The sequence below is a fragment of the Ursus americanus genome, chromosome 15, assembly GCF_024610735.1.
Source record: "Ursus americanus isolate L20-20 chromosome 15, mUrsAme1.1.p, whole genome shotgun sequence".
Lineage (NCBI taxonomy): Eukaryota > Metazoa > Chordata > Mammalia > Carnivora > Ursidae > Ursus > Ursus americanus.
In genome coordinates, this window is record NC_142141.1 from 64,040,314 (window position 1) to 64,066,272 (window position 25,959).

The window sequence follows — 25,959 nt, forward strand, 5'->3', positions numbered from 1 at the left end:
CCGGGGCGCCCGACGAGGAAGGCTGGGGAGAAGGGTCTGCGCGGCAGCCGGACTGGGGGGAGATCGGAAGGCCCCGTTCAGCCCGCGCGCCCCAGCGCGGTACCCAGCGCGCCCGCCACCCCGCTCCCTCTCCCGCCAGCTGCTCCTGCGGGGCATCTCTGTGGCCCAGCCCCGAGTGCTCCCAGGCGCCCCAAAAGAGACGCCGCGGGGGAGCAGGCAGCCACGGGGTGCGGGCGAGAGTAGCAGGGACGCCAAGGCTGGTTCCGCCAGGAAACCGCCGTCTTGGTTCTGCGACTCCCGGGCCCCGGAGGTGTCCCCGAACCCACGCGTCCGAGGCCATGGGTTGCGCGAGACTCCAGGCGGGTGAAGAGTTGCACCGACTGCGCATCGCTGGCCACCGCCTCCGCCAGGCTGTCGGGTCCCCGGGGCGGGGGCAGGGGCGCGGCTGGGGCTGGTCCTCCGCCCACCCGGGGCGGTGCGAGGGCGGAGCCAGGGCGGGCGGGCGCCCCCGACGGCGGGAGGGGCGGGGCGGGCCCGCGACTCATAAGAGCCCGGAGGCCGGGACCGCCCAGCGCAGCGGGAAGGGAGCCAGCCGGAGGTCTTGCCGGCGCCCGGCGGCGGGACCCCAGCGCAGAGACGAGGCCGGGGCGGGCAGGTGAGCCAGAGCGCGGTGAGTCGCTCCTGCGCATCCTCGGGGCGCGCCACTGCCTCCGCGGACCCCGAAGTCTGGAGCCGAGCTGGGGCGGGTACCGTCGGGGGCACCGCGTCTCCAAAAGTCGCTGACAGGGGCAGCGCGCCCCGACAATGCCATTCACGGTCTTAAGGAGGTCGGTGGCCTAGAGGTGTGTGCACGAGAAGGGGGTGCGGGACTGATCGCGCCCCAGTGACCCCTGGCCCGGCCCTGTGGGCGGACCGCCCCGACCCGCGGCCGCCGGGCTCTCTGGGCGACGCGGGAAGGGGCGGTCATCGCTGGAGTCCCCACGGGCCTTCGTGGCTGATTCCTCCCCGCTGAGCCAGATGCGGCACAGGCTGAGGGGACCCATGGGGTGATTTTCTCAGCCAGTGCTCCGCCTTGCTGGGGCTCGTCTGCTCGCTAAGATGGGGTGGGGTCGTGGAGCTGCTGGTCTGTGTGTGCCCGGGCTGATTGCAGGGAAGGGCCAGAGCAAACAAGTTTATCAGCCAGCTGTTTCTCGTTCTGCGCACAGAACGAAGATTTCTGAGAGGCCATGGTTTGCTTTCTGTACCCAAACCCGGCGTCTGAAGCTGTGGCTTCAGGAGACGGCTTGGCTCACCCTAAATGCTGAGTGTGCATGCCCTCCCTGCTGCACCCCATGTCGCCGTCCCTGCAGCTCCGGCTCTCTCTCTGCACCCCACTGCAGTACGGTTGCACCTGCTTTGAGGCCCCTGCCAAGCTAGGGCTTGTCCCTCCATCTCAGGGATGCTGGGTTTGTCAGTGCAGGTGAGGGGGCCACAGAGAAGCAGTGGGTAAAATATGGTGAGTTGTTCAAATTTGCACGCAGAGGAAAACGACCCCATTAGAGCTGCCGTCCGGTTATTCTTTTGCTTCAACCAGAGGGTGTGTGCGTGTGTGTGTGTGTGTGTGTTCACGTGCGTGTGTGTGCAGCTGAAACAATTCTGCGGGATCCAAATACCAGACGTCCGATTTGAAGCCACTCTTGGCTGTGTCCACGTGTAACTCTGTTCTTGACCATGTTACACGGGGTTTTATGAAAGTGTCTTGGAAGCAATTCCTTGGTAAAGTTACTAAGCACGGGAACTCGCCTGCCGGTGCCCTGGGCTGCCCCAGTCTCCCAGCCGGCACGTGAGTCCCCGGCCACGGGGGGAGCACATTCCGCAGGCGTTCCTGGAAGAAGCTGTTGGAATCAGTATCTTTAAACTTGCATTACGGTGGTTGATTTTGCTTATAAAAATTTGCTCTCTGCTTTTACTCCTGTGTGTAAAGAATACATATGCACTGTTGTAAAGACTTTTTTAAAAAAAATTTTATTTATTTATTTGAGATACAGAGAGAAAAAAAGAGCGTGAACATAAATGAGGGGGTTGGGGGGAGGGGCAGGGGAAGAGAGAGAAGCAGACTCCCTGCTGAGCAGGGAGCCCGACATGGGACTCGATCCCAAGGACCCTGAGATCATGACCTGAGCCGAAGGCAGATGCTTTGCCAACTGAGCCACCCAGGTGCCCCAAAAGGCTTGCTTTTGGATACTATGAGGATTGTGAAATTAGTCCCTGGCCATGTGGTGAAGGAGGAGGTGACAGTTTGCGTTATTATTCAAAGCGAAATTGGAGATTTTACAGCATTGCACTTTGGCGCAGAGAGGGTATCAGGGAAAGAGGGGGCAAGGCAGGTATTTGTCCTGAGGTTTTCAGGGCTCATCCCCTGCCCCCGGCCCCCACAAGATCTAGCCCATCTCCTGCTGTCCTCAACCTTGACTGTCAGCCTAGGTGCTTGGAATGTATTCTGCCCCAGAGACATGGAGGTAAATGTCCCTGATCTCTGCTCCTGCCTCCGTGGTTCAGGCCACTAAATGACTGCATTGCTGTGTGTGTTTATTTTTCATGCTGGCTGAAGACCCAGCGCGAAGAAGCACGGACATCCGAGGCTCCAGTCTGCCCATGAGTAAAAGCAAATGCCCGGCGGCACTGATGTCTTCTGCTGTGGTCCCAGCTAAGGAGCCCAACGCCATGGGCCCAAAGGCGGTGGAACTCGTCCTGGTCAAGGAGCAAAATGGGGTGCAGCTCACAAACTCTACCCTCATCAACCCCACGCAGACCCCCACAGAGACCCAAGAGCGAGAGACCTGGAGCAAGAAAATTGACTTCCTCCTGTCCGTGATCGGCTTTGCGGTGGACCTGGCCAACGTCTGGCGATTTCCGTACCTGTGCTACAAGAACGGCGGTGGTGAGTGTCCCGGCCTAACATTCCCGCTGCGCGGGCAGCCGGAGGGGCTGCCGGACCTCCTACCTCTGCCTTAGGGCGCGTGCCTCCCCGGGTGGAGGTCACAGGCCACAGAAGCCGAGGGCACGGCAGCCTTCTTGTGAATCTGCCCTCTGCGGCGGGGACGCCGGGGCCGGAGGTGGTGGTCGGAGGCACCAGGGCTCTGCCTTCTGTTTCCAAAGATGACTTTCGCTGTGGAAAGAAAATTCTCAAATGCCCACAGAATGGTGTCTTTGGCCGACTTCCAACAGTATCACAGAGTGCACAGAAGCCCTTGAATCTGAAGCAGCACAAGGGCTGGGGAAGTGTGCCGTGCCCTCGCCTGCTCCCTGAACGCGGCCAGCCCTAGAACCACACACAGTTGGCTCTGGACTCGAGGCAGAAAATGAAAATAAGGGACAGGGTCACCCACGAATTGAAGCTGAGAAGCCAGTTAAGTTGGCGCTCGCTTCCTTAATTCCCCATGATGCTCGCTGCCCGCGGCCTCGGTGACCCGTTAGTCACTCCAGGCCGCGCGGTGAAAGGCTTTGGGAGGGCCTCAGGGAGGGCCTCTTCCGGCACAGCCGTCCTGAGCGGAGAACAGGAGGCCCGAGCAGGTGCAGTGAGTCGCACAGACAGAACTGCGGGGTCTCCCTGCCTCCCCCGTCCCGTCCCAGGAAGGGAGCCCTGGCAAAGGCCCCCCCACCTGAGGCAGAGCCATGGGCCCTGCACTTCGTGCTTGGGGCAAGGTGCGGCTCCAGGAGGACCGGGCAGTATGCTGGAGGGACCCCAGCCTGTCCGGCGGCACCCGTCCACCGTAGCCTCCGACCGAGGCGGGCTGTGAAGACAGGGAGCTGGGTGTGGGTGGCAGAACCCAGGTAGGGTCAGAGTTGGATCTCAGATCCCAGAGGATTTACAACTCAAGAGGGGCAGACAGTTGAACAGACAAGCGAGAGGGGCAGAGGCCAAGGTGTGCAGGGCAAGCAGGGGAGGGCAGCTCCAGGAGCCAAGCTCTTGTGTAGGCTGGGGCCTGCCCTGCTCCGCTCTGCCAGTGATTTCGTGACTTGGCACAGGGGTGGTTGGGGTTCAGCAGGGACGTGTCAGGGCACTGAGGACAGGGGGCCAGGCCTGGAGGTCAGAGGCTCCCCCTGCCCAGCCTGGGATTTCCCTTTGGAGGGTGGCCATGCTGGGAGCTTCAGGGAGAAACAGAGGGTCCTGCCTGAGACGTAGCACGGGGCCGCGCTCCAGTGACCGCAGGTGGCCTTCTGCAGCCTCCAGGCTGAGTGAGCTGTCCTGTCCCGCAGGCGCCTTCCTGGTCCCCTACCTGCTGTTCATGGTCATTGCTGGAATGCCACTGTTCTACATGGAGCTGGCCCTCGGGCAGTTCAACAGGGAAGGGGCTGCTGGCGTCTGGAAGATCTGCCCCATCCTGAAAGGTAACGGCCGGGACTCGCCTCACACCCTCGTGCGGGAGAGACCGCGGTGGTTCCAAGGCTTTCAGGGCGAGCCCGCCCAAGCTGTGCATCCAGTCCCGCTCCGATGGGTCTCTGTGCCCCCAGACACCCATGTCCCTGTCTCTCTCTGTCTCCCTGTCTCTGTCTCCCTCTGTGTCCCTGTCTCTCTCTGTCTCGCTGTCTCTGGCCCTCTCCTCCCCATACAAGCGCACGTGCACAGATCCATTTTAATTTTGGTCCTACCGTAAAAGCCCGAGCTGATGGAGGACTTGGGAGCTCGTGCCCCTGCTGTCAGGTGAGGCCGGCCTGCAAATCACGAATGGTGTTGTTGGTGTTAAAACGGTGGACAGGATAAATCTCCGCCTGTCTGTCTGTTGGTCTGTCCTCTACTCTCCCCTGTGCATCTATCACTACCTTTACGGCTGCCACAGGACCTGCCACAGGGTGGACTCATCAGTGGACATTTGTTGTCTTACATTTCTAGAGGCTAGAGATGCAAAATCAAGGTGTATTGGTCAAATTGATTCCTTCCTAGGGCTGTGACGGAGGCTGTGTTTCCAGAACTTTCCTCTGCATGTGTCTCCATAACCAGATGTCCATGTCCTCTAAGGTCACCCGTCACACTGGACTAGGGCACGTCCTGACAGCCACACCTTAACTTGACCACCTCTGTGAAGACCTGTCTCCAAATGAGGTCGCACTAGGAAGTGCCGGGCTTCCAAGTTCAGCCCATGAGTTTTGGAGGGACTCAGTGCAGCCCATCGTGCTCTTTGTGCCTTGTCTGTCATCTCCGCGTCCGTCCGGAGCCTGTCGACCACCGGTCAGCTACCATCGGTTCCCCACCTGTCATCCGTCCTAGCCTGTCTGTGTGTCCTGGATGAACCGTCCATCACCTGCCGGCCGGCCGTCCATCCGTCCACCTGTCTGTCTGTACAGACTACGCCTCTGTTCTCTCGCGGGCTACCTACCACCTAGAGGACTATCCAGTTCCTCACCGAGCTCTCCCGTCTGCCGCTGCAAAGCCGCAGCACAGTGAGGCAAACATAGCTTGTGTTGAGCCGAGGGGCCTGACCCATGCCAGCCCTTTCGTGGTCACCTCCTTCCATGGTCACCTTGCTCCACCCTCGTGGGAGCCCCGGGGAGGACACACACTGCGTCGTCCCCATTCTGGAGACTCAGGCACCGAGGATTAGAGGGCTTGAGGAGCTGGCCCCGTCCCTTGTCAGGGGGGGGGCACTGGCTCCAGACCTGTCTCACACCCCACGTCCGGCCTCCAGGGTGCACCCGCCACGCTCCAGGCCATGCTGGGTCTCAGGAGCCCGTGTCTTAGCAAGGATTCATGAAGGAGACCTGGGGGCTCGGGCAGGTCCGCACACCTGGTTTCACTAGGAAAATCGTTCCTACAAGATGAGTCCTGGGGTTTCCTCAGAAGTCCTTGAGAAGTCGGTGTGTTTGGAAGAGAACAGAAGCCCTCGTAGTCTCCTGGGACCTGCGAGGATGGGTCAGTGGTTCGTGGTCAGAGCTGGAGAGCTCACACCTGCTGCGGACGGGGCTCCGGAGGGGGCGGCCCCCCCAGCAGCAGAAACGCTGAGACTGGACAGGCGTGAGGCCCCTCCAGAGCCCTGTGCTTTTCCTTCTTAACGGCGTGCTTGCTAATCCTAGGACGTCAGCCGCTTTTCCCTCGGTAAATGATTGGGGGGCCCCCCAGGAGAGAACTGCGGAGAGGCCCCTCCATCCCTACCCCACACACATCTTTGGAGCGAGGCCGACGACTGTCCGGCTGCTGGGGGTTGGGCATCCCTTTTGCGGGGTCGCTCGCGGAAGTCGAAGCTTAAATGAGGTGCCTGATGCTCGTCTTTTCCTCCGCGACCTCCGACGGAGGGATGGTGGGGGGCTGCCGACCGTGGGCGCCCAAGAGAGGAGACAGCGCTTCCGTGGGGCAGAGGCAGGGCCGGCAGAGCACAGGACCCAGCACGGAGCGCCATCCTCGGGTGACCCCTGAGGGGACAAAGTGGTGAGGACGGCCTCCTGCTGCCGTGTAGACCGCGGGCCACGCCATCCACTTGTGCAGTTTCCAGGAATCCAGAGGGTTCTGTGTGTCTGCAGCACGTCATGCCTCTTAGGGACCGAGCCTGTACCCCCGCCACCCACCACCCGCCAGGGAGTCCCAGGGGAACCAGAGCGAATCGGCCTCTTTCCTGAGCACCTGCGGCCGGCGGCGGCTCCCTCAGAAAGTGACTCCACGCCACAGTCCCACGTCCACGCGCCACGCAGCCCAAGACGGCTTTTGTCCAGTTATGGAAACCGATCTGCGTGCGGGGCCGTGCCGGGGCTGCATGGCCTCTGAGGGTGGACTCTCTCTGTCTCCCTGTCTCTTGCTATCTCTGTGTCTCTCCTTGTCTCTCCCTATCTGTCTCTCTCTGTCTCTCACTATCTTTCTCTGTCTATCTCTATCTCTCTGTCTCTCCTTTTCTCTCAGTCTCTCCCTGTGTATCTCCCTGTCTCTCTGTCTCTCCCTATCTCTCTTTCATCTCTCCCTATCTCTCTGTCCCTCCCTATCTCTCTGTCTCTCCCTGTATTTCTCTCTCTGTCTCTATTTCTCTGTCTCTCCCTATCTCTCCCAGTCTCTCTCTGTCTCCCTGTCTCTGTCCCTCTCCTCCCCGTATGAGCGCACGTGTGTGGACCCAGCCGAGGCTAAGGACTCCCAGACCGACAGGAGTCTCTGTGTTCTTCACAGTGACCTGCCGTGACCCTTGTCGGGAAGGCCAGGCTGCTCCTCGAGCAGTGTCTTCCGTGGCTGGCGTCCCCGACGCTCTCCTGAAGCAGTGTTGGCGCTGCTGGAAGTGACCTGGTTATCCCGGGTGGTGGTGGGGAGGGCGGGGGTGGCCGCGCCCGCAGAGGACCCGAGCACCTGTTTCACCAGGATGCCCCCTCTAGGTGGTCCGGCTCACTGCCACACGCAGACCCTGTTTCACGTGTGCGGTGGAAACCCAGCCATCCTGTTTTACGAATATAAAATAATTATGAAATTTTGTAGTCAACAATATTTTAGTATGAAGTATCAAACTCCTCTAAAAAGAATTTAAAGTGGCTTAAAAATAAGATAAAATACACACAGATTAACATAAAGGTTAAAGGTTATAAAGTTAATGTAAAGAAATACTAAGGAAAACAGAAACTTAGGAAAACCGAGTTCAAGACCTGTGACGGCAGCTCACGCGCGGCCCTGGGCTTCCCGGGTCTGACAGGAGCAGGCCACGTGGCCCATGTTTTTGTGGGAGCGCAGGCGAGAGCGGAGCCCGCCACCCCAGCAGGGGACACTGTCCCGTGCCAGCCCGTGACAGAAGGCACGTCAGGGGCACTCTTGAGGCTCTGTCGACCTGGACAGAGCTCAGAGTGACCCCACGTGCGCCCGCCTTCCTGGGCGGCCGTGCCCTCCCCCCACCGGCACGTGGGCCCCGGGGGGGCAGCACGGCGAGGCGGCGGCGTGTGCGGGGAGCCTCTGGTGCCGGGCTGCCAGGTGGCCGGTGGGGCGAGCCCACGTGCTCTCGATGGCGACCTTGTCACCCGGGCGTGAAGGTCGAGAAACCTGGCCTGGCCCGAAGGAGGGCTGTGTGTGGAGCGTGGGGTTCAGGGAGGACCCGACACAGTTAGCTCTTCTTGCACTCGGTGGACTCGGGTCGGCTCTATCACTGGTTCCAAGGCGCTCTGAGCCTCCCCCGTCACAAGCTGAGCTGTTGCCCACAGTGTTTTAACTTTAAAATGATTCCAAGTCAGGCATCCACAGTCGGCCCGCTGCCAGGAAAAGCCTTCTGTGATGCTCTTGCCGACAGCATGGCTCCCTGGGAACACGGCTCCCCGACACCATGGCTCCCCAGGAACATGGCTCCCCGACAGCACGGCTCCCCAGGAACACGGCTCTCTGACAACACGGCTCCCCAGAAACACGCCTCCCCGACAGCACGGCTCCCGGGAACACGGCTCCCTGACAGCATGGCTCCCCAGGAACACGGCTCCCCGACAGCACGGCTCCCCGACACCATGGCTCCCCAGGAACATGGCTCCCCGATAGCACGGCTCCCCAGGAACATGGCTCCCCGACAGCACGGCTCCCCAGGAACACGGCTCTCTGACAACATGGCTCCCCACGAACACGCCTCCCCGACAGCACGGCTCCCGGGAACACGGCTCCCTGACAGCATGGCTCCCCAGGAACACGGCTCCCCCAGAACACAGCTTCCCGACAACACGGCTCCCCGACAGCACGGCTCCCCAGGAACACGCCTCCCTGACAGCATGGCTCCCCCGGAACACGGCTCCCTGACAACACAGCTCCCCGACAGCACGGCTCCCCAGGAACATGGCTCCCCGACAGCACAGCTCCTGACAGCATGGCTCCCCGGGAACACGGCTCCCTGACAACACAGCTCCCCGACAGCACGGCTCCCCAGGAACATGGCTCCCCGGCAGCACAGCTCCTGACAGCATGGCTCCCCGGGAACACGGCTCCCTGACAACACAGCTCCCCGACAGCACGGCTCCCCAGGAACATGGCTCCCCGACAGCACAGCTCCTGACAGCACGGCTCCCCAGGAACACGGCTCCCCCGGAACACAGCTCCCCGACAACACGGCTCCCCGACAGCACGGCTCTCCAGGAACACGGCTCCCTGAGAACACGGCTGCCTGGGCACGTCTGCTGTGAATCACAACCATGCCTCTGTCCTCAGGAACTCAGTGAGCAGAATTGCGATGTCACGTTATTTAATGCTGACGCATCCACACTGGAGACGGCCTTCCAAAGAGAACTGTTGTGTTTCTGTCATCACAGCTACGGCACACGTTTTCCAAGAGGGTTTATGTACCAGGCCTGTTTTATTTCTAGGGCACTCCTGATACCAGATCTGTTTAATAGATACGCACAAATAAATTTTAGTGCCTCTCTTTTTGCTTTCAGGGTAGGAAGAGAACTGTAATGATGCCCTGAGCATGAAGACTGCTTCTGCTCAGGGTTATGTCCACAAAAGACACCCAAGCTACTTCCTATAAACATGGCCTAGAAGGCATGCTCCACCCCCAGCCACAGCCCCAGCCAGGAGTGGGCAAGATGGGGCATAGCACCCAACCAGGCTTTAATCAAGCAATTAAAAGCTCCAGTCCAAACTAATCATGTCGGCAAAGCCGAGAGGGAAGAGGAAATGAAGAGCGCGTGGAGCCCGATGAAGGAGCCACAGTGTGGGAGCAGGACGGCACTTACCTAGCGTTGAGCAGCAGGGCTCCTTGGCCAGTGGGAGGAGGCCACACCCACCTGCCACCAGTCAGGATGGCACAGCCCCCCAGTTCACCAGGAGCCCCTCGATGACTGATCCCAAATTCCAGGTTTTGTGATCCTGGAAAGGTCACTCTGAAAGTCCCTGGTTTGCTTTAAGAGACCCTGGATGGTCAGGGATGCCCCCGGCTGACCCTGGACGGTCAAGGATGGCCCCAGGTGACCCTAGATGGTCAGGGATGGCCCTGTGTGACTTTGGGTGGCTCTCAGTGGCTGTGAAAGAACCCAGATGACTCTGTGGGCCCTGGGTAGTCTTGAGGGGGTATGAGCAGCTATGAGCGGACATCAATATCTCTGAATGGCTCTGGGTAGCTGTGGGTGGCCACCGAGGACCTGAGTTTCTAAGGACCACTGGTGGCCCTGGATGGCTCTGGGAGATACCAGGTCTTTCTGGGGGTGTCCCTGAGTGACCCTGAATGGTTTGGGGTGGCCCTCGTTGACTCTCGGTGATGCTGTATATTCCTAGGTGTCTCTAGATAGTCCTGAGTGGGTATGGGTGGCAATACATGATTCTGATGGCTTTGCGTGGGCTGGTGGCCCTGGGTGACCCTGGTTGATGCCGAGTGCCTGCGAGGGGTAGTGGATGGCCACAGATGGCCCTTAGTCACTCTATGTCCATGGGTGACCTGGTTCTAGCAGGGTGGCCCTACGTGACCCTGCATGTCTCTGAGTGCACACAGATGGCCGGGGGGGTTTCGGGGGTTGGGTGCAGCCCCTTGTCTGGGATCATGGCGTGAAGTCTGGCACCTGAGCCCTCACTGGTCGTGTCTGGGTGTTCAGGGACGTGGCCTGGTTTCCGATGTCGGAGCCCAGGCAGGCGGGCGGGCACCTTGCTGACGGCGCTCTGCTCCCCCACCCCAGGCGTGGGCTTCACGGTCATCCTCATCTCGCTGTACGTCGGCTTCTTCTACAATGTCATCATCGCCTGGGCGCTGCATTACTTCTTCTCGTCCTTCACCGTGGAGCTGCCGTGGGTCCACTGCAACAACACGTGGAACAGCCCCAACTGCTCAGACGCCCACTCCGGCAACTCCAGCTCCAGCCCCAACGACACCTTCAGGACCACGCCAGCCACCGAGTACTTTGAGTAAGTGGGGGTCCGATGCCACGTCACCCGCGCTCGTCAGCCTCAGGAAGGACACGGGATGCAGCGCTCCCGGGGTGTGGAGAGGACCCTGTCCCGTGCCCGCGCCCTGTTCCTCTGGATTCTTGTAGGCACGTTCCTGAATCTAGTGGCTTGGCCACGCTCTTGTAGGGGAGTCCTCCGCAGGGGTGGAAGGCAGACAGGCCCGCGGCTGTTCCGTCCCGCTGTGAGCCGCTATGTGGGTGGCGGGAGGCTGGCCAGAGGAAGCCTGTAGGAGGAAGCCTGCCCACCCGGGGTGGGGGCTGCAGGGCTGCTTCCAGCCTGGGCCGTCTGTTCTCCTGCCCCGTCTCTGCGGCAGAAAACCCCCTCCAGCCTCGCTAAGCACACCGGGCCTACAGGTGCCCCCACTGTTGCTTTTCCTGAGAAGGTCTTTCCAAACGCAGCATCCGTTCTTGCCCAAGTCCCTCCTTGGCTCCCACACCCAGTGGCCTTCCCGGTGCCCTCCCCTCCCCTGCATTCCACACCATGTGGCGTCCATGGCCTGCAGGTGCGTGGCTCTCCCCAAGCCCAGCTCCCGCCCCCCTTGCCCTCGTCCCCACGTGGGCGACTGAGGCTGGAAGGGCCGTCGGTGCCCCTGTGGGTGCCTCGTTTCTGCTCAGAACCCGGACATGCACAGGAGCCCACCCGAAACGACGTGGAACCTGGCCGTCGGGTAACGCATGGTCCTCATGCAGACGCGTTCGTAAATGCGCGTGGGGCCCGGGGCTGTGCAGAAGCTTGAGTGCGTGTGGCTCTGAAGGACCCTCCCAGGTCCCCGGCGGCTTGGACGCTCACCGACCGTGCTGACAGGCAGCTTCCCTAGATGAGCACAGGGCGTCCTCGGGGCTTTCCACTGACACCAAAATTTCACGTCCACATGGACGTTCGTGAGGGCACCTCTCACTTGCCCACTTAGGTACATTCTATTCACGTTTATATGCAAAATGAGTCCATTTAACAACTTAGCAGAAGGGACTGCAACCAACAAAACTAAAACAATTCTGGTCTTAACAGCAAATAGGCACATTTGCAAACCTTGTTTGTAGTTAGAAAACCGTGAGCTGTCGAGAGGTCAGACCCATGCTCCTGGGGGAGCCAGGACTTGGGCAGGTGGACAGACACGCCCACCGTGTCTTTTATCCTCAAATGGCTCAAGGAGGCCTTTCCCGGGGGGGAAGGGGGCCATCCCACTCCCGTCCGTGTGCAGCCAGCAGACCCGTCCTGCGGCCGCAGGAGAGATGCTGCCGGCAGGGCTGCCGGTGTTCACAGGACCCGCAGACACGCAGCACCTGGAATGACACTATGCTCCAGAGACTGAAATCTGAATGCCTTGTTCTGGAATTCTGTGCCCCCTGTGGGCACCGTATCCCCTTGCCGCAAGCGGCATCGAGGGGCAGGAACGTGGGAGGCAGGTTTGGAGGGCCTGAGGCGCAGCCAGGAGGATGGCTGGTTTCCTTGAGCCATGGTCAGGAAGAGCGTGGTCAGGCCGGGGTGACAGTCACATGCCACAGGATGTGCTTGTGTTTTTAGGAAGATGCTGTTGTTGGTTTGGGACTGGAGGAGAGTGGACGTGTGTGAGGAGCACAGGGAAGGGAAAGGGAGGGCCTGCCTGCGGAGGGACTGCAAGCAACGCTGGGAGCTCTCAGGAGGGGTGGGCCGGGGGAGCCCGCCTGCCATCTGTCCCTCGCAATTTGCCTGAAAGATAGCAGCTGTGAGAAACAGAGTGCAGGGAAGTTTACAAGTGTGTGGATGGCACTCAGCGTGACGAGAAGCAAGAATTATCCAGATAAAGAGAAATTGAGGTTTCTGTTCTTAGGGGTGAAAACACCACATTGCGTGCCACTGAGCTGTTCACCGCTGCATTTCCCAAAGTGAATAGTGTCTCACTGATGGGTCGTGCCTGGGCTGCATGTGCCCTCACCCCTGTGGCCCAGTGCTCAGCTTGGCCATGATCAGAGGGAAGGGGTCTGCAGGGACCCTCTGCACGAGAAAGTGGGGAGCAGACACGGTGGTGGATGAGCCCCTGGGGGCCCGTGGTCAGGTCCCCAAACTGAGGGGTGCTCAGAGGTGCTCAGTGCTGGCTTGGGTTTAATTGTTTAATCCATCATTATGTCAACAAAATGAGGACTCAGCTTTCAAGCTAGAATGTCTCTTACAATTTTGAGATGGGAAGCTTGCAGAGAGGTTGAAAGGTACCAAGTGACGCTACCAGGACCACCTGTCTTTTGTTCGAAGGTGTGGAAGGATTCACGGTGGAAAGCATGCCACTAAGACTGGAGAGTGAAGCATGATGTCGCTGTTACTTTCATTACGTCTTAGCCGAGAGAGTGGAGCCTTTGTTTGGTGTTGACCTCAGAAGCACTTTCCTCGTCAGCCCTGGCACTTGCCCCACTCCCAGCTTCAATCCCTGGGGGGTGCACGAGGAAACACAGCAGGCTCAGAGCCGACACCAGAGGCTCGTGGCTGTAGCTCCAGGGCTGAGAAATGGTGCAGGGAACTCGCTGGACGGATGTGAAGTCTGAGCCAGGACGGCATCTGTGGGCTTGGACACCCCAAAACAGGCCGTGTAACTCCAACCCGTTCAGATGTCCCACAGTTCGGTATGCACTTCGCACTACCTTTGCCTACTTTCTACCATAAACTGGAAAGCTACACGTTTGCCTCTAGGAGAAGGCTTTGGCCACTCCCGCAAATCTCCACGTGCTGTTTCCATGTTCATTCTGTTCAAAGTACTCCCTGATCTACCTTGGGATTCCCTCTTTGATGGGAGATTTGGGGAGCTTCCCATCTAATTTTGAAATCTCTGGGGGTTTTCTAGATATGCTTCTATTGTTGATTTCTGACTTAATTCTGATTTAGTGACATACTCTACTTATAAGGCTTCATTATCCCAGAACATCCAGAGACCTTTGATGCCCGGTGTATGGTTTGTCCCGGTGGGTATTGCAGGTGCTCTGACAAAGGACAGATGTTCTGCTGTCACTGGCAGGGAGTTGCGCCATGTCTGCAGGTCATGGGAGCTCCTTACTTTCCGCTGTCCTCCCGGATGCTGAGAAGGGGATGTTGAACTCTCAACCGCGATTGTGCACCTGCCTCTTTGATTCCATCAGTGTTGACTTCATTCATGCATTTTGGGGCTGTGCTATGAAGTGTGTGTGCATTTATGAATATCGAGTCTTTGAATGGACCCCTTTGCAGTCCCAGATATCCCTCCTGGTCACAGTCCTCATCCTGAAGCAGCTTTGTCTGGCAGCAAAAGGGTCTCTCACCCTTGCCTTCCGATGGGCAGTGTTTGCATTGGTACCTTTTCCATCCTTGCATTTTTAACCCATAAGGGTCGTACGGAGTGTGCATTTCTTGCGGACAGTGTAAACTTAGTTCTTGCTCTTTCCTTCAGCGTAACAATTTCTGTCTTGTCATTGGGGCTCCCATCCAATAATTATCCCTATGGTTGGGTTTAAGTCTTTCATCTTGATTTCTTTTTCTATTTGTCCTATCTCTTTGTTTCTTGTTTCCTCTATTTATCCCTTCTTTTGAATTAATTAATTTTTAGGCTTCCGTTTTAGCTATGCTATTGGCTGCTAAGCCTTGTTTTAACTTTTGTGGATATTTATAGGGTTTACAATGTGTGTTTTTAATTTCTCACTGTCTACTGCCAGATGACATCATACCATTTCACATTCAGGAGCCTTACAACATGCTCTCATCTTCCCGACCCGTCCTTTGTTGTCATGGGTTTTGTTTCTATAGGATGTTGTAAACTCCACGATGTTGTTACTCTTCTTGCTTTAAACAGTCAGTTACATTTTAAATAGATTTGACATGGGATACTAACTTTGGGATTTACCTGCAGAGTCGCTATTTCTGGTGCTCTCCGATCCTTATGTGCATCCAGATTTCCATTTGGGCTTCGTTCCCTCCATCTGAAGAATTGCCTTCAACACGTCTTACAGTGTAGGCTTGCTGGCAATGAGTTTTCTCTGCTTTAGTTTTCCTGAAACATATTTTGCCTTCATTTGGGGGAATTTCTTTAAATTGTGATAAACTATACAGAACATAAAATATGTCATTTTGACCATTTTTAAGTGTGTGTTCAGTGGCATTAGGCACATTCACAGTGCTGTGCTGCCGTCACCACCATCCGTCCCCAGGACTTGCTCACTCTCCCAAACTGAAACTGTCCCCGTGGAACAGACTCCCTCTCCGCCCCCCACCAGCCCCTGGTGCCCACTGTCCTACTCTCCGTCTCCATGAATTTGACAACTCCAGGGACCTCGTATAAGAGGAACCAGACAGCATTTGTCCTCTGTGTCTGGCTTGTGTCACTCAGAGTGATGTCCTCCAGGTCCATCCACACTGTAGCAGGTGTCCGTTTCCTTCCCTTTGAGGTTGAACAACGTTCCACTGTATGGATGAACCATATTTTGTTCGTCTGTCAGCGGACGCTTGGGTTGTTTCTATGTGTTGGTTATTGTAAATAACGCTGCAGTGAACATAGGGGTGCAGCTGCGTTTTCGAGTTAGTGTTTTCATTTTCTTCAGGTAAATACCTAGAAGTGGGATTGCTGCATTGGACGGTATTTCTGTTTTTAATTTTTCAAGGAACGTCCATACTGGTTCCGGGGTGGCTGCACCAGTGTGCATTCCCAACAACGGTGCACGGGGGGCTCATGTCTCCACATTGTTGCCGGCACTTGTCATTTCTTGACTTTTTCCTAACAGCCGTTCCGACAGGTGTGGGGTGATAACTCACTGTGGCTTTGATCTGCGTTGCCTGATGCTGAGCGACGTGGAGCAGCTTTTCATGTGTCTGCTGGCCGTCCTTGTGTCTTCTTTGGAGAAATGTCTGTTCAGCTCTGCTCTTTTTATTTTTTTGATCACGTTGTTTTCTGCTGTTGGGTTGTATGTGTGTTTCGTGTTTGGGGTATTAACATCTTGTGAAATATATGATTTGCAAATAATTTCCTTCCATCAGCAGGTTGACTTTCCATTTTGTTGGTGGTTTCCTTCACTGTGCAGAAACTTCCTAGTTTGATGTAGTCCCACTTTGCCCGTCTTTATTTCTTTCTCTCTCTCTTTTTTTAAAGATTTTATTTATTTATTTGACAGAGAGAGACAGCCAGCGAGAGAGGGAACACAAGCAGGGGGAGTGGGAGAGGAAGAAGCAGGCTCCCAGCAGAGGAGCCTGATGTGGGGCTCGATCCCAGAACGCCGGGATCATGCCCTGAGCCGAAGGCAACGCTTAATGACTGAGCCACCCGGGCGCCCCCCACTTTGCCCATCTTTAAATTGAGTAGCTTGGGGTTTTTCTGTTGTGGAGTTTTCAATCTTTATATATTCTGGATATTAATCTCTTATCTGATATATGATTTGCAAATATTTTCTCTCATTTTGTTACCTTTTTACTCTGTTGATAGTGTCCTTTGATGCACAAAAGGTTTTTTATTTTGGTCGATTTACCTGTTTTGTTGTCGTTGCTTGTCGTATCAGAAAATCATTGCCAAACCCAAGGTCATGAAGATTTACCACTACTGTCTCTTCCAAGAACCTGTAATTTTGGCTCTTAAGTGTAACTTTACCATTCTGAGTTACTTTTTGTGTTTCGCGTGGGGGAGCTGATGGCCGGTTCTCCCCCGGTTGCAGGCCACGTTTTCTTCCTCCTTGTGCGTCTAGCGATGTCCTTACTGCGCGGCAGGCCCGATGAGTCTTACGTTCGCGCGCATGACGTTTGTTGTCTTCCTTCGAGGAACGTCGCCTCTGTTCTGGAGGGAAGTTAATTTGCTTGCGGGGTAGTTTCAGCCTTTGAAGCGTGTTTGTAAGCTGTGTTGAGGTCGCTCTGGCGGCTTCGCTTCAGGAATAGTTCATCCTTCTGCCGCAGTGTGGCCCTTCCAGAGCCTCCCCTGAGCCCCCCGTGTGACCCTGCAAGTGCCCTGCTCTGGCCGGCGGGAGCTCAGCGGCCCCAGCCCTGTGTGAGCTCCGGGAATGGTCAGCCGCCAGCCCCCGGGGCTATTCCACAGGTCAGTGGGCACTTGGGCAGTTCCTTCCCACCACATTCACTTGCTGCCCTCGGGACATGCCTGCCCTGCCCTGGGGGGTGGCCTGCCAGGCAGGAAGCTGGGGCACTGCTGGGCTCACCTCATCCCTTCCCTTCCCTCCCCTTCCCTTCCCTTCCCTTCCCTTCCCTTCCCCTCCCCTCCCCTCCCCTCCCCTCCCCTCCCTTCCCTTCCCTTCCCTTCCCCGGGAAGGGGTAGGTTAGCCCTGCATCCCCTCCAGCCCCCTGTCTAAACATACCTGTGTGGTGTCCTTTGTCCAGCTTCTGGTTGTCTGTGATGTCATTCCCATGGGGCCAGAGTGGAGCCCCTCAGCTCCTTTATCCGGACACCACCCCTCTCTGGACAGAGCATGGGTTGAGTTAGGCCATCTGGGTCCCAGGCCCTGCTTTGCAGCTCTCTGCCTCCAGGTTGGGTTGGTGCTTATGCTCTCGGTGCCTGGAAATGGGGCAAGGGGGCTGCTGTGGGGATTCAGCCAGGGTTCCTGGAGCCTGCTGCAAGCCTGGCACACCTCCAGTGCTGTTGGTGTCCAGATCCATGAACCAGGACAAAAACTCACCTAAAACTGGACTCCAACATAGAGTAGAAGTACCTTTCCCACGGCTGGTGACCTCCTAGGCCACCGCAGTCTGGTCCTCTGGACCACTTCTGCACGTCAGCCCCAAACCGCCTTACCCAGACACCCTTTATCGACCCACCAGGCTGTGCCCCCTGCCCCGGGAAGTGTCATTCCTGCTCTTCCCAGTAGCTGTCTGTAGTCACTAGGGGCGGTTCCCACGCAGGATTGGTGTATGCTGGCTCTTGTCCCCAGGCTGATGGCACTCTGCACTGTCCTGTCCCCTAAACTGAGGAATGTCAAATAACTTCAGAGCAAGATGAGTTTTTAATCTTGGGGAGGGAATTGAACCAACAGACGTGCCAATTCCAGAAGTAATTTGAAACATTTACAAGGGAAACCAGTGAGTGTGGTGTCGTGGAGCCCTGTGCCCCCTCCATCTGGGAGGCTACAGACGCCCGTGGGCCGCCGGGCTCCTTTCCTGGACAAATGAGTAAATGGCCACCTGCCGCCAGGCCGAGGCGTGTGACCCATATGCATGTGTGAGGCCTTGCAAGGAGGCCAAGGTGTGATGGGGCCTTTGGCCGTGTGGTCTAACTCAGTGCTGTCATGCTGTTAGTGAAAAGAGGTTCTGGGTGATAAGGTCTGGCTGGGGAACTAGGACATGGGGGGAGTAGGGCAGCCAACACAGAGCCAGGGCTGGGAGGCACTGGGAACTCTACTGCCAGAGGAGGTGCTGGGGGAACAGGCCCAGGGAGGACAGGCCCAGGGAGGGCAGACCCAGGGAGGGCAGACCCAGGGAGGACAGGCTCTGGGGAGGGCAGGCCCGGGGAGGAGAGGCCCGGGGAGGGCAGGTCCGGGGAGGGCAGGCCCAGGGAGGACAGGCCCACGGAGGGCCTCTCCCCCTCAGCACCCCTGCATCTCGGCGGGGGCTGGTGGGCCTGAGCCTCCTGACTGGGGGTCTCTGGGCCAGCTCAGCGTTCCGGTCCCAGGGCTGGGCGGGGAGGCTGCAGCCCGAAGGACCCACCTCTCCCCCTCTCCAGGCGTGGCGTGCTGCACCTCCACGAGAGCCACGGCATCGATGACTTGGGTCCCCCCCGGTGGCAGCTCACATCCTGCCTGGTGCTGGTCATCGTCCTGCTCTACTTCAGCTTGTGGAAGGGAGTGAAGACTTCTGGGAAGGTGAGCCGCAGGCCCTGCCAGCCGGGGAGTGGGCACGCGGCCACGCTCGGGGACTGGGGGGCGGACACGGGGGCCGTGGGAGGTTGGGGAGCGGACACGGGGGCCGTGGGAGGTTGGGGAGCGGACACGGGGGCCGTGGGAGGTTGGGGAGCGGACACGGGGGCCGTGGGAGGTTGGGGAACAGACATGGGGGCCGTGGGAGGTTGGGAAGTGAGTGGACAGGCAGAATGAACACAAGCACACCATAAGTTGTTTTTGTTGATGAAAGTATTTTGGTTATTATCTGGGTACCCAAAGCAATTTTGACCAAAACGTGCCCATCACTTGCCATATACATGCAGTGTGGTGCCAACACCCCCGAACCTCTCAGTAAGGACAGGTTCCTTTCCTCCCCCACCTCCCAGCCCAGAGTCCACCTTTTACACACCATGTAGGTGTGCATTTGCACAACCAGGGCAAATTCACTGCATCTCACTCATCAGAAACTCGGCCACTCCAGCCCACTGCCACAGACCAAATGCAGAAGAGGAATGTCCCTTCTCTGCCAAACTGTCTGTTCCACTTGAATCCCTGGGAAAGTTACGGACAGAGGGCATTAACAGTCTACTGCAGGGAGCCTTGCTGACCTGGCATCCTGAGAGTGTTCAGGATGATGGGTTCCCAACCAGAGGCCACCAACCAGGGTGACCCTGTGGCCACCCTGCCAGTGGGCGGCTGGTGCTGCCTGGTGATGCGTTACTCTCCCAGGTTGTGTGGATCACAGCCACCATGCCATATGTGGTCCTCTTTGCCCTGCTTCTGCGAGGAATCACTCTCCCTGGGGCCGTCGATGGCATCAGAGCATACCTGAGCGTAGACTTCCATCGGCTCTGCGAGTCTTCTGTGAGTATGCCCTCCACTCACGGCCCCCAGTCCACATGCACTGGCAGGCTCCACGCCATGGGACTCCTGTGTTCTGGGGTGGGAGGTCCCAAAGGCAGCAGCTGGGCTGGAATTTCTTACCCTGTAAATGTGGCAGGTGTGGGTTGCCCTACTGTGTGCAGGGCTCTGCAAGACGGGCAGCCCCGGACCCCACCCAGCAGAGCTCATCGTCAGGTTGAGACATGTGGGCACAGCAGGGAGCTGAATGGACCAAATAAGACAGTTAGGGGAGCAGACCACCTGCTCAGTATCTGCAGGAATAGAATGGAAGGCTGCTTCCGATTGGTGTCTCCCCCTTGGCCCATCCCCAGTTCCTGAAGGAACGCTCTCAAGTTCCTCCGATAAGCACTGATGGGCTGCTCAGTCTGTGCCAGAAAGTGTGGCCACTCACCTGGAGTGTAGCCCTGAGCTCTGGCTCTATGTTCATCGTGGTTGCACGAACCAGGGCTCCCTCCTCAGGAAGCCAAACCTCGCTGGTGAAACACTCACGGTGCCCATGGCACAAGGGAAGGACCTAAATCACATCACATCAAAAGCTAAGTGTGCAGCTGGCTACACATTGCTTCAAAAAAGACAGCAATCATTCTGTGTTAAAATACTTGGAGACAGCCTACTGAAGAGAGGGGGCTTGGACAGGCCATGGGACAGACAGAGGTCTCCCAAGAGAGGGAGAGAGAAGGGGCAGCAGCCTTTTAGGGAAACAAGGCCCAGAAGTGGGAGTGGCCATTGGCCCAGGGTGGCTGGGATGTTGGAAAAGGTAGCATTCTCAGGAGATCGTTGAAAATTCAGGTGCACTAGATTTTGGCAGATGGCGAGGACCCCAATGGCCACCCAGGGGACTCACTGTGGCATGCCCTTGAGACATAATGGGGAAGGGTAGCTGGGGCGTGGGGGGCTTGAAGCTGGGGACAGGGGGCTGTTTGGAGGGTTGTTGCCCAATGCCACTAGGTGTTGGTGAGTGAGGTCTGGCACCCCCCAGGGACGCAGGAAGGAACAGCCCTGGGGTGGAAATGGGAAGGAACAGGTAGGAGGGAAGGCAGGTGTGGCTCCTGGCCCTGAGGAAACTCCCCGGAGCGGGGGAGCAGCAGAGGGAGGGTATGAAGCTGCAGCAGCAATGGGAGGCACCCATGGACAAGGGCAGGGAAAGTGGCACTGGGCGGGCCACTGGGAAGTCCACAAAGGACAGGCAGTCAGGCCATGAGAGCAGCAGATGCATGCTCTGCACGAGCAAGGGAAGCGGGAGAGTGTCCACACTGCAGAAAGCCAAGGGGCAGCCACAGGTATGCTTGCAGGGGGAGGGGGCTGTGGGTCGCAGAGGCCAGGGAACCATGATGAAGAAATAAAAGAAAATGGCGTGAGGACAGCATAAGGAAGCTAGTGCTTTGGGCAGGAAACCCGGTAGAGAACAGGTGGAAGCCAGACATGGGCCAGTGCATGAGGAGGGGCATTCATGTGTGATGCAGAGAAGAGTAGGTGACAGGTGAGAGGTTGTCAGAAATTAGACAATAGGTGACAGATCGAAGGTGGAAGATGATAAGTACATAGAGATAGATAGATGATGGATGGATAGATGGATGGATAGATGATGGATGGATAGATGGATGGATAGATGATGGATGGATAGATGGATGGATAGATGATGGATGGATAGATGGATGGATAGATGATGGATGGATAGATGGATGGATAGATGATGGATGGATAGATGGATGGATAGATGGATGGATAGGTAGGTGATTGACGGACACATAGTTTTTGGGTGACAGATAGATGATGAGTATCTTGGATAAACCAACATGTTCCATCCTCCCCAACCACCCTGTCAGCTCAGGGCTAGGAAGGGTCATAGATCAGGACAGAGCAGGTCTACAACCCCTGGGCTCTGGCAAGCCTGAGATCCCAAAGGGACAGGTCCACGTAGTCCCCAGTCTAGAGGGTGCAGCCATTCCTGGTCCTGCTGTGGGGTCCTGGCTGACCTTTGCATCAGCTCCTCCAGGCCTCCTCTGGATAGGGCAGGAACGGGGCCTCACTGGCTTGGTGGTCATCCTGGGATGTCCTCCCAGGGCTCCTCCTGGCCCAGGTGCTGCCCATCTCTCAACCCCCTGGATCTTGGTGGCCACACTCATAGGTCAAGTGGCCCTGAGCATCCTTCTCTGGGGCTTAGCAGTTGGGGCAGGTTGCACAAGAGCTGGCCCTGATCAAGTCACAGGCTCCCCAGCACTATGCCAGGCTAGACCCTGACCTGTCCCCTGGGGCTCAGTGCAGAGCGAGCTGATGGAGCCTGCTGCAGGCAGGAGGCCTGGCCAGCACCCGCACTGGTCTCGGGCACATCAGGAGCAGAGCTTCTACCTGGGCCCTGCCTGGCAAGCAGGCAGGACAGAAGGGACCCTCTGCTCCATCCTGTCCCATGTCCCTGACACTTTGGACCCTGCACTGCTCTGACACAGAGACTGCCCTGCATCCTGGGGATCCATTTCTGGAGCCTGCATATGGACAAGGGGCTCCTCCTAGGGGTCAGCATCCTTAGATGGTACCCAGGCCCTTGTTCACTCGTCGGCAGCTCTTGGGGTGGCTCCACAGGCTAGGACAGGCCCAGGCTGGGGCAGGCAGAGTTCCGTCCTGGGAGAGCTCCCATTCCAGCAGGAGAGGAGAGGTCAGGTGGTAAAGGGAGGAAGGCAGTTCCAAGTCGGCCCAGAGAGGCTGCCATGTGGGTCCAGAGCTGCGTCCTGGGGGCAGCAGTGAGCAAAGGCCTGCATAGTCTTCCAGGAGGCACATCCTGGTGGGTGAGTCACATGTGCGAAGGCTCAGGGGTGGGGACTGCCCTGGTGAGGGCCGGGCACTAAGCAGGCGGCAGGAGGTCTCCCTGGCACTATAGCTCCTGCCTGCAGCGGCCCGGCCAAGCAAGCTAACTGATGACCAGCACAAGAGGGACAGCAGAGCAGAGGCCCCTGGCCCACTCGCCTCTCAGCTACTCAAGGTGCGCGCCGAGGCCTAGCCCACCGCACGGAGCACCCCGTCCCAACACCAGGGTGATCCCGAGTCTCTGGGCAGGCTGCCCGAAGGACAGAGGTCCTGCTGGTCCTGGAGCGTGGGCGGGTGGCGGGCTCCTGACAGCCCTAGGCTCTGGCCTCCTCTGCTGTACCCTGTCCAGCTCCCTTGTGAGGTCTACTCAGGCCAGCCACCTGCGGCCCTTGGAGGCTGCGCTGTGTTCCCAGCCAGCTCTGGTGCCCCTGGCTGAGGGGCCTCGCCCGCAGGCCTGCACCGTGGGCAGCCTGGAGACTCAGGGACTGCCTCCAGGGCCAGCCAGCCCCCTCAGAGAGCAGATGTGGTCGTCCCGGGTGATGCCCCTGGGTGGAGTTCAGCTGCTTTCCACCCCCACCCAAGGCTGTGCAGGGGCGAGGCATCTTAACAAATTAACTACAAGTCTGGCCGTGCAGAGAACGCTGCTGACGTTCCGAGGGAAATTGCAAATAAAGCAGCAAGATACAGCCCTTCCGTGAGCTGCGCTCTGGGTCCGGGGATGCGGTGGGTGTATTCCTGCGACGGCATTTGCCGCTGATCACGTTGTCGATGCTGCTGGCTCGTTGATGACAATGTTGTGTTTCACTGTGACTGTTCCGTGGAGCCCTCGGTGGCCCTGTGACCGTGGGCTCTCCCGGGTTCGACGTGCTCCCCCGATTGCCTCTCTTGTCTGGCTCTGCAGGTCTGGATAGACGCTGCCACCCAGGTGTGCTTCTCGCTGGGCGTTGGGTTTGGGGTGCTAATTGCCTTCTCCAGCTACAATAAATTCACCAACAACTGCTACAGGTAAGTCCCGAGCGCCTGTCCCCGTCACGGGGTCTGCCGACCTCTGGAAACGACGTGTCGCCAGATACAGGGCGGGGGGTGTGCTGTGCTCGCAGGGCCTCCGAGCAGAACGGCTGTCTAATGGAAACGAAAAGGCAGAAGCTACAGGCACCTCGGTTCTTGCTCTAGAGAAAGTACCGGAGCAGATGAAGGTGCTCGCCGCCTCCCGGCGTCCCCACTGAGGGCCCCGGCCTCTGCCCCCATCCCCTGCCAGGCCCTCCCGGCACCCAGGGCCAGGCCTCCCCAGGTGCTCAGGGCACCCGGCCCCAGGGAGGGCAGCAAAGTGCCAGACCTGAGTGACCCTGAAGCCACAGGCTGGACCCAAATCCATCCCAACACAGAAGCGAGTTCATCTGGGGCCTGCTTTCTTTGACCCTCACGGGCTTGTGTTTGTTTTCTTCACATCATGAGGACAGAAAAGACAGCATGCATAGCAAAGAGGCCGCACATGGGGCCCTGCCCGAGCGCACCCGGGGCCCGCCGGGGTCTAGATGTTCGGCAAACTCCTTCCCCTCTGGCACCGGGAGGGGCTGACTGCACCCCTGCTCCCCCACCTCCACTTCCCCTCCACTTCCCTCTGGCCCTCTGAGTTCTCAGCCTTGCGGGTGGGGTCCCCCATGCCGGGAACACACAGCATCGGGCCCCACCAGACCCTCATTTCAACATGCTCCCCCAGACGCATCTAGACACCCTGCCAGACAGCCCCCTGCAGAGCCTGGGTGGGACCCCACTGGTTTCTGTTCACCCGCTCCACATTGCAGCTGGAGACTGTCTCATCTTCACACTGAGTCCTCAGTGCCAGAAGCCCCTCGGTCCCAGGGCTCACACGCACAGCTGGTCAACACGGGGCCTGCCCGGCCCAAAGCCTGGACACACCCGGAGCCTAGAGCCGCTCCGCTGGGGGTCCCGTCACCCTGGGCACCGACTTCTCTGTGGTGCAGCCCACAGGAGGGGCTGGGGGTGTCCTTCTGGGAAAGCACCCCTCCAAAGCCCGCCTGCCCCCGGACTCGGTGCGTTAAGAACAAAGGCCGGAAGTCGCCCCTGCTCCAGTGTCTCTCATTCCCCAGAGACGCGGTCATCACCACCTCCGTCAATTCCCTGACGAGCTTCTCCTCCGGCTTCGTGGTCTTCTCCTTCCTGGGGTACATGGCCCAGAAGCACAGCGTGCCCATCGGGGACGTGGCCAAGGATGGTAAGGCCCCCTAGGGCAGGCCCGGCATCCCCACCGCCTGCCTGCTCCACAGCCCTGGCCGCCCAGTCCTCTGAATGTTTACCCCACACAGTGGGAGGGAGATGCGCAGGCCCTGAGTCCAGGTCACACGAGTCACACGTGTTTCAGAGCGGGGAACCCATGGAAGGACACGGTCCCCGGGGCAGCGACACACCCAGCACACCCGGCTCCTGCCCCGCTGGCCGCCAGCTCCCTGCAGAGGCGCCAGGGCCCAGGACCAGGGTCTGGTTCCTGCTCTCGGGGCAGGCCTTGTCTTTGTTTACGCCTCGGCAGGAGCCCATGCAGCTCAGGGGTGGGAGCCCTGAGCTCTTCTAAGCCACACGGCCGGCAGGGCCGGAGAGCAGCCTGGTGGTTTGGGACATGAGCTGTTCATCGGCGCCAGAGCTTTTCCCTCCAAACACCTAGTGATCATGACACATTTAGGTGGGATTTGGGTAATAACCAGAGGAACCATGAAGTCTCGGGTACATAGGGACACAGGTTGTTCCCAACCCACTCACCTAGCCAGCCGCCAACAGAAAGCAGGTGTCTGTGTGCCAGGAAGTGGGCAGGTGGGAGTGGATACAGGTGACCCAGGGAGCAGGCTGGGCCCCAGCAGAAGGCCAGGTGCAGGTGTGGGGTGCGGAAGGGACCCCCTAGGCATTCGTGGGCCTGCTCAGTCCTAGTGCATGGATGGAAAGCCATGGCACTGGGTCGGTCCAGGACTCCAGGGTCTCCTGAGATCACTGCAATCCCTCACCTGCTGTCAGATTGTTCTGGGGGTGATCGAGGAGGACTCCGCCCCTGGAGTCTGTCCTCACCCCTCCATGTCCTCTGAAAAGGCCCCTCTTCTCCTGGGGCTGCTGCTCAGGAAGCCCGTGTGGGTGTCCCTGACTCATCTCTTCCTGAGTCTTTCTACTCTTGAGTGGAGGGCGGGGATGGCGTTCACGGAGGGTGAGGGGAGCAGAGGGCCACCCCACCCGTGCCCGCAGCCCTTAGCCTCCATCCCATCCTATTCTTGCAGTGTTGAGCCTTTGGACCCCCACCTTGAAAGTAGGAAGCAGAGGTCCGGCCCTCGGGGACTGGCGGGAAAGCAGGGGCTGGGCCTGTGTGCTTCCTAAGTCCACATTCTTGCCTCCAGGAAAAAATCCAATAAAGGCAGGAGAATGGGAACATAAAGCAAATAAATACAGAGCAGTGAAATTTACTCACTGCTGCATTTATGCATTTCCCGTGCTTTTGCCCTTTTTTATGATAAGTAGCAATAGCTTACAAAAACCTCTATTAACCCCTGGAAATAGAGTGAATGTCTTCTATGCATTTCCGACAAGCAAAGTAAATGTCATTTATAGCTC

The 25,959-nt window shown here is 58.2% G+C and overlaps 1 protein-coding gene across 1 annotated transcript in view; it reads left to right on the plus strand.

The window, feature by feature from the left end:
- Nucleotides 1-547: 547 nt before the first annotated feature.
- Nucleotides 548-25,959, plus strand: part of SLC6A3 (solute carrier family 6 member 3) — a 39,210-nt gene continuing 13,798 nt past the window's right edge. Inside the window, exons 1-8 of the mRNA XM_087867999.1 lie at nt 548-655; nt 2,591-2,920; nt 4,240-4,371; nt 10,579-10,804; nt 18,489-18,627; nt 19,375-19,509; nt 23,252-23,355; nt 24,462-24,586. Coding sequence (XP_087724125.1) covers nt 2,635-2,920; nt 4,240-4,371; nt 10,579-10,804; nt 18,489-18,627; nt 19,375-19,509; nt 23,252-23,355; nt 24,462-24,586 — 1,147 coding nt within the window. The 5' untranslated portion in view covers nt 548-655; nt 2,591-2,634. The remainder of the gene's footprint in view (nt 656-2,590; nt 2,921-4,239; nt 4,372-10,578; nt 10,805-18,488; nt 18,628-19,374; nt 19,510-23,251; nt 23,356-24,461; nt 24,587-25,959) is intronic.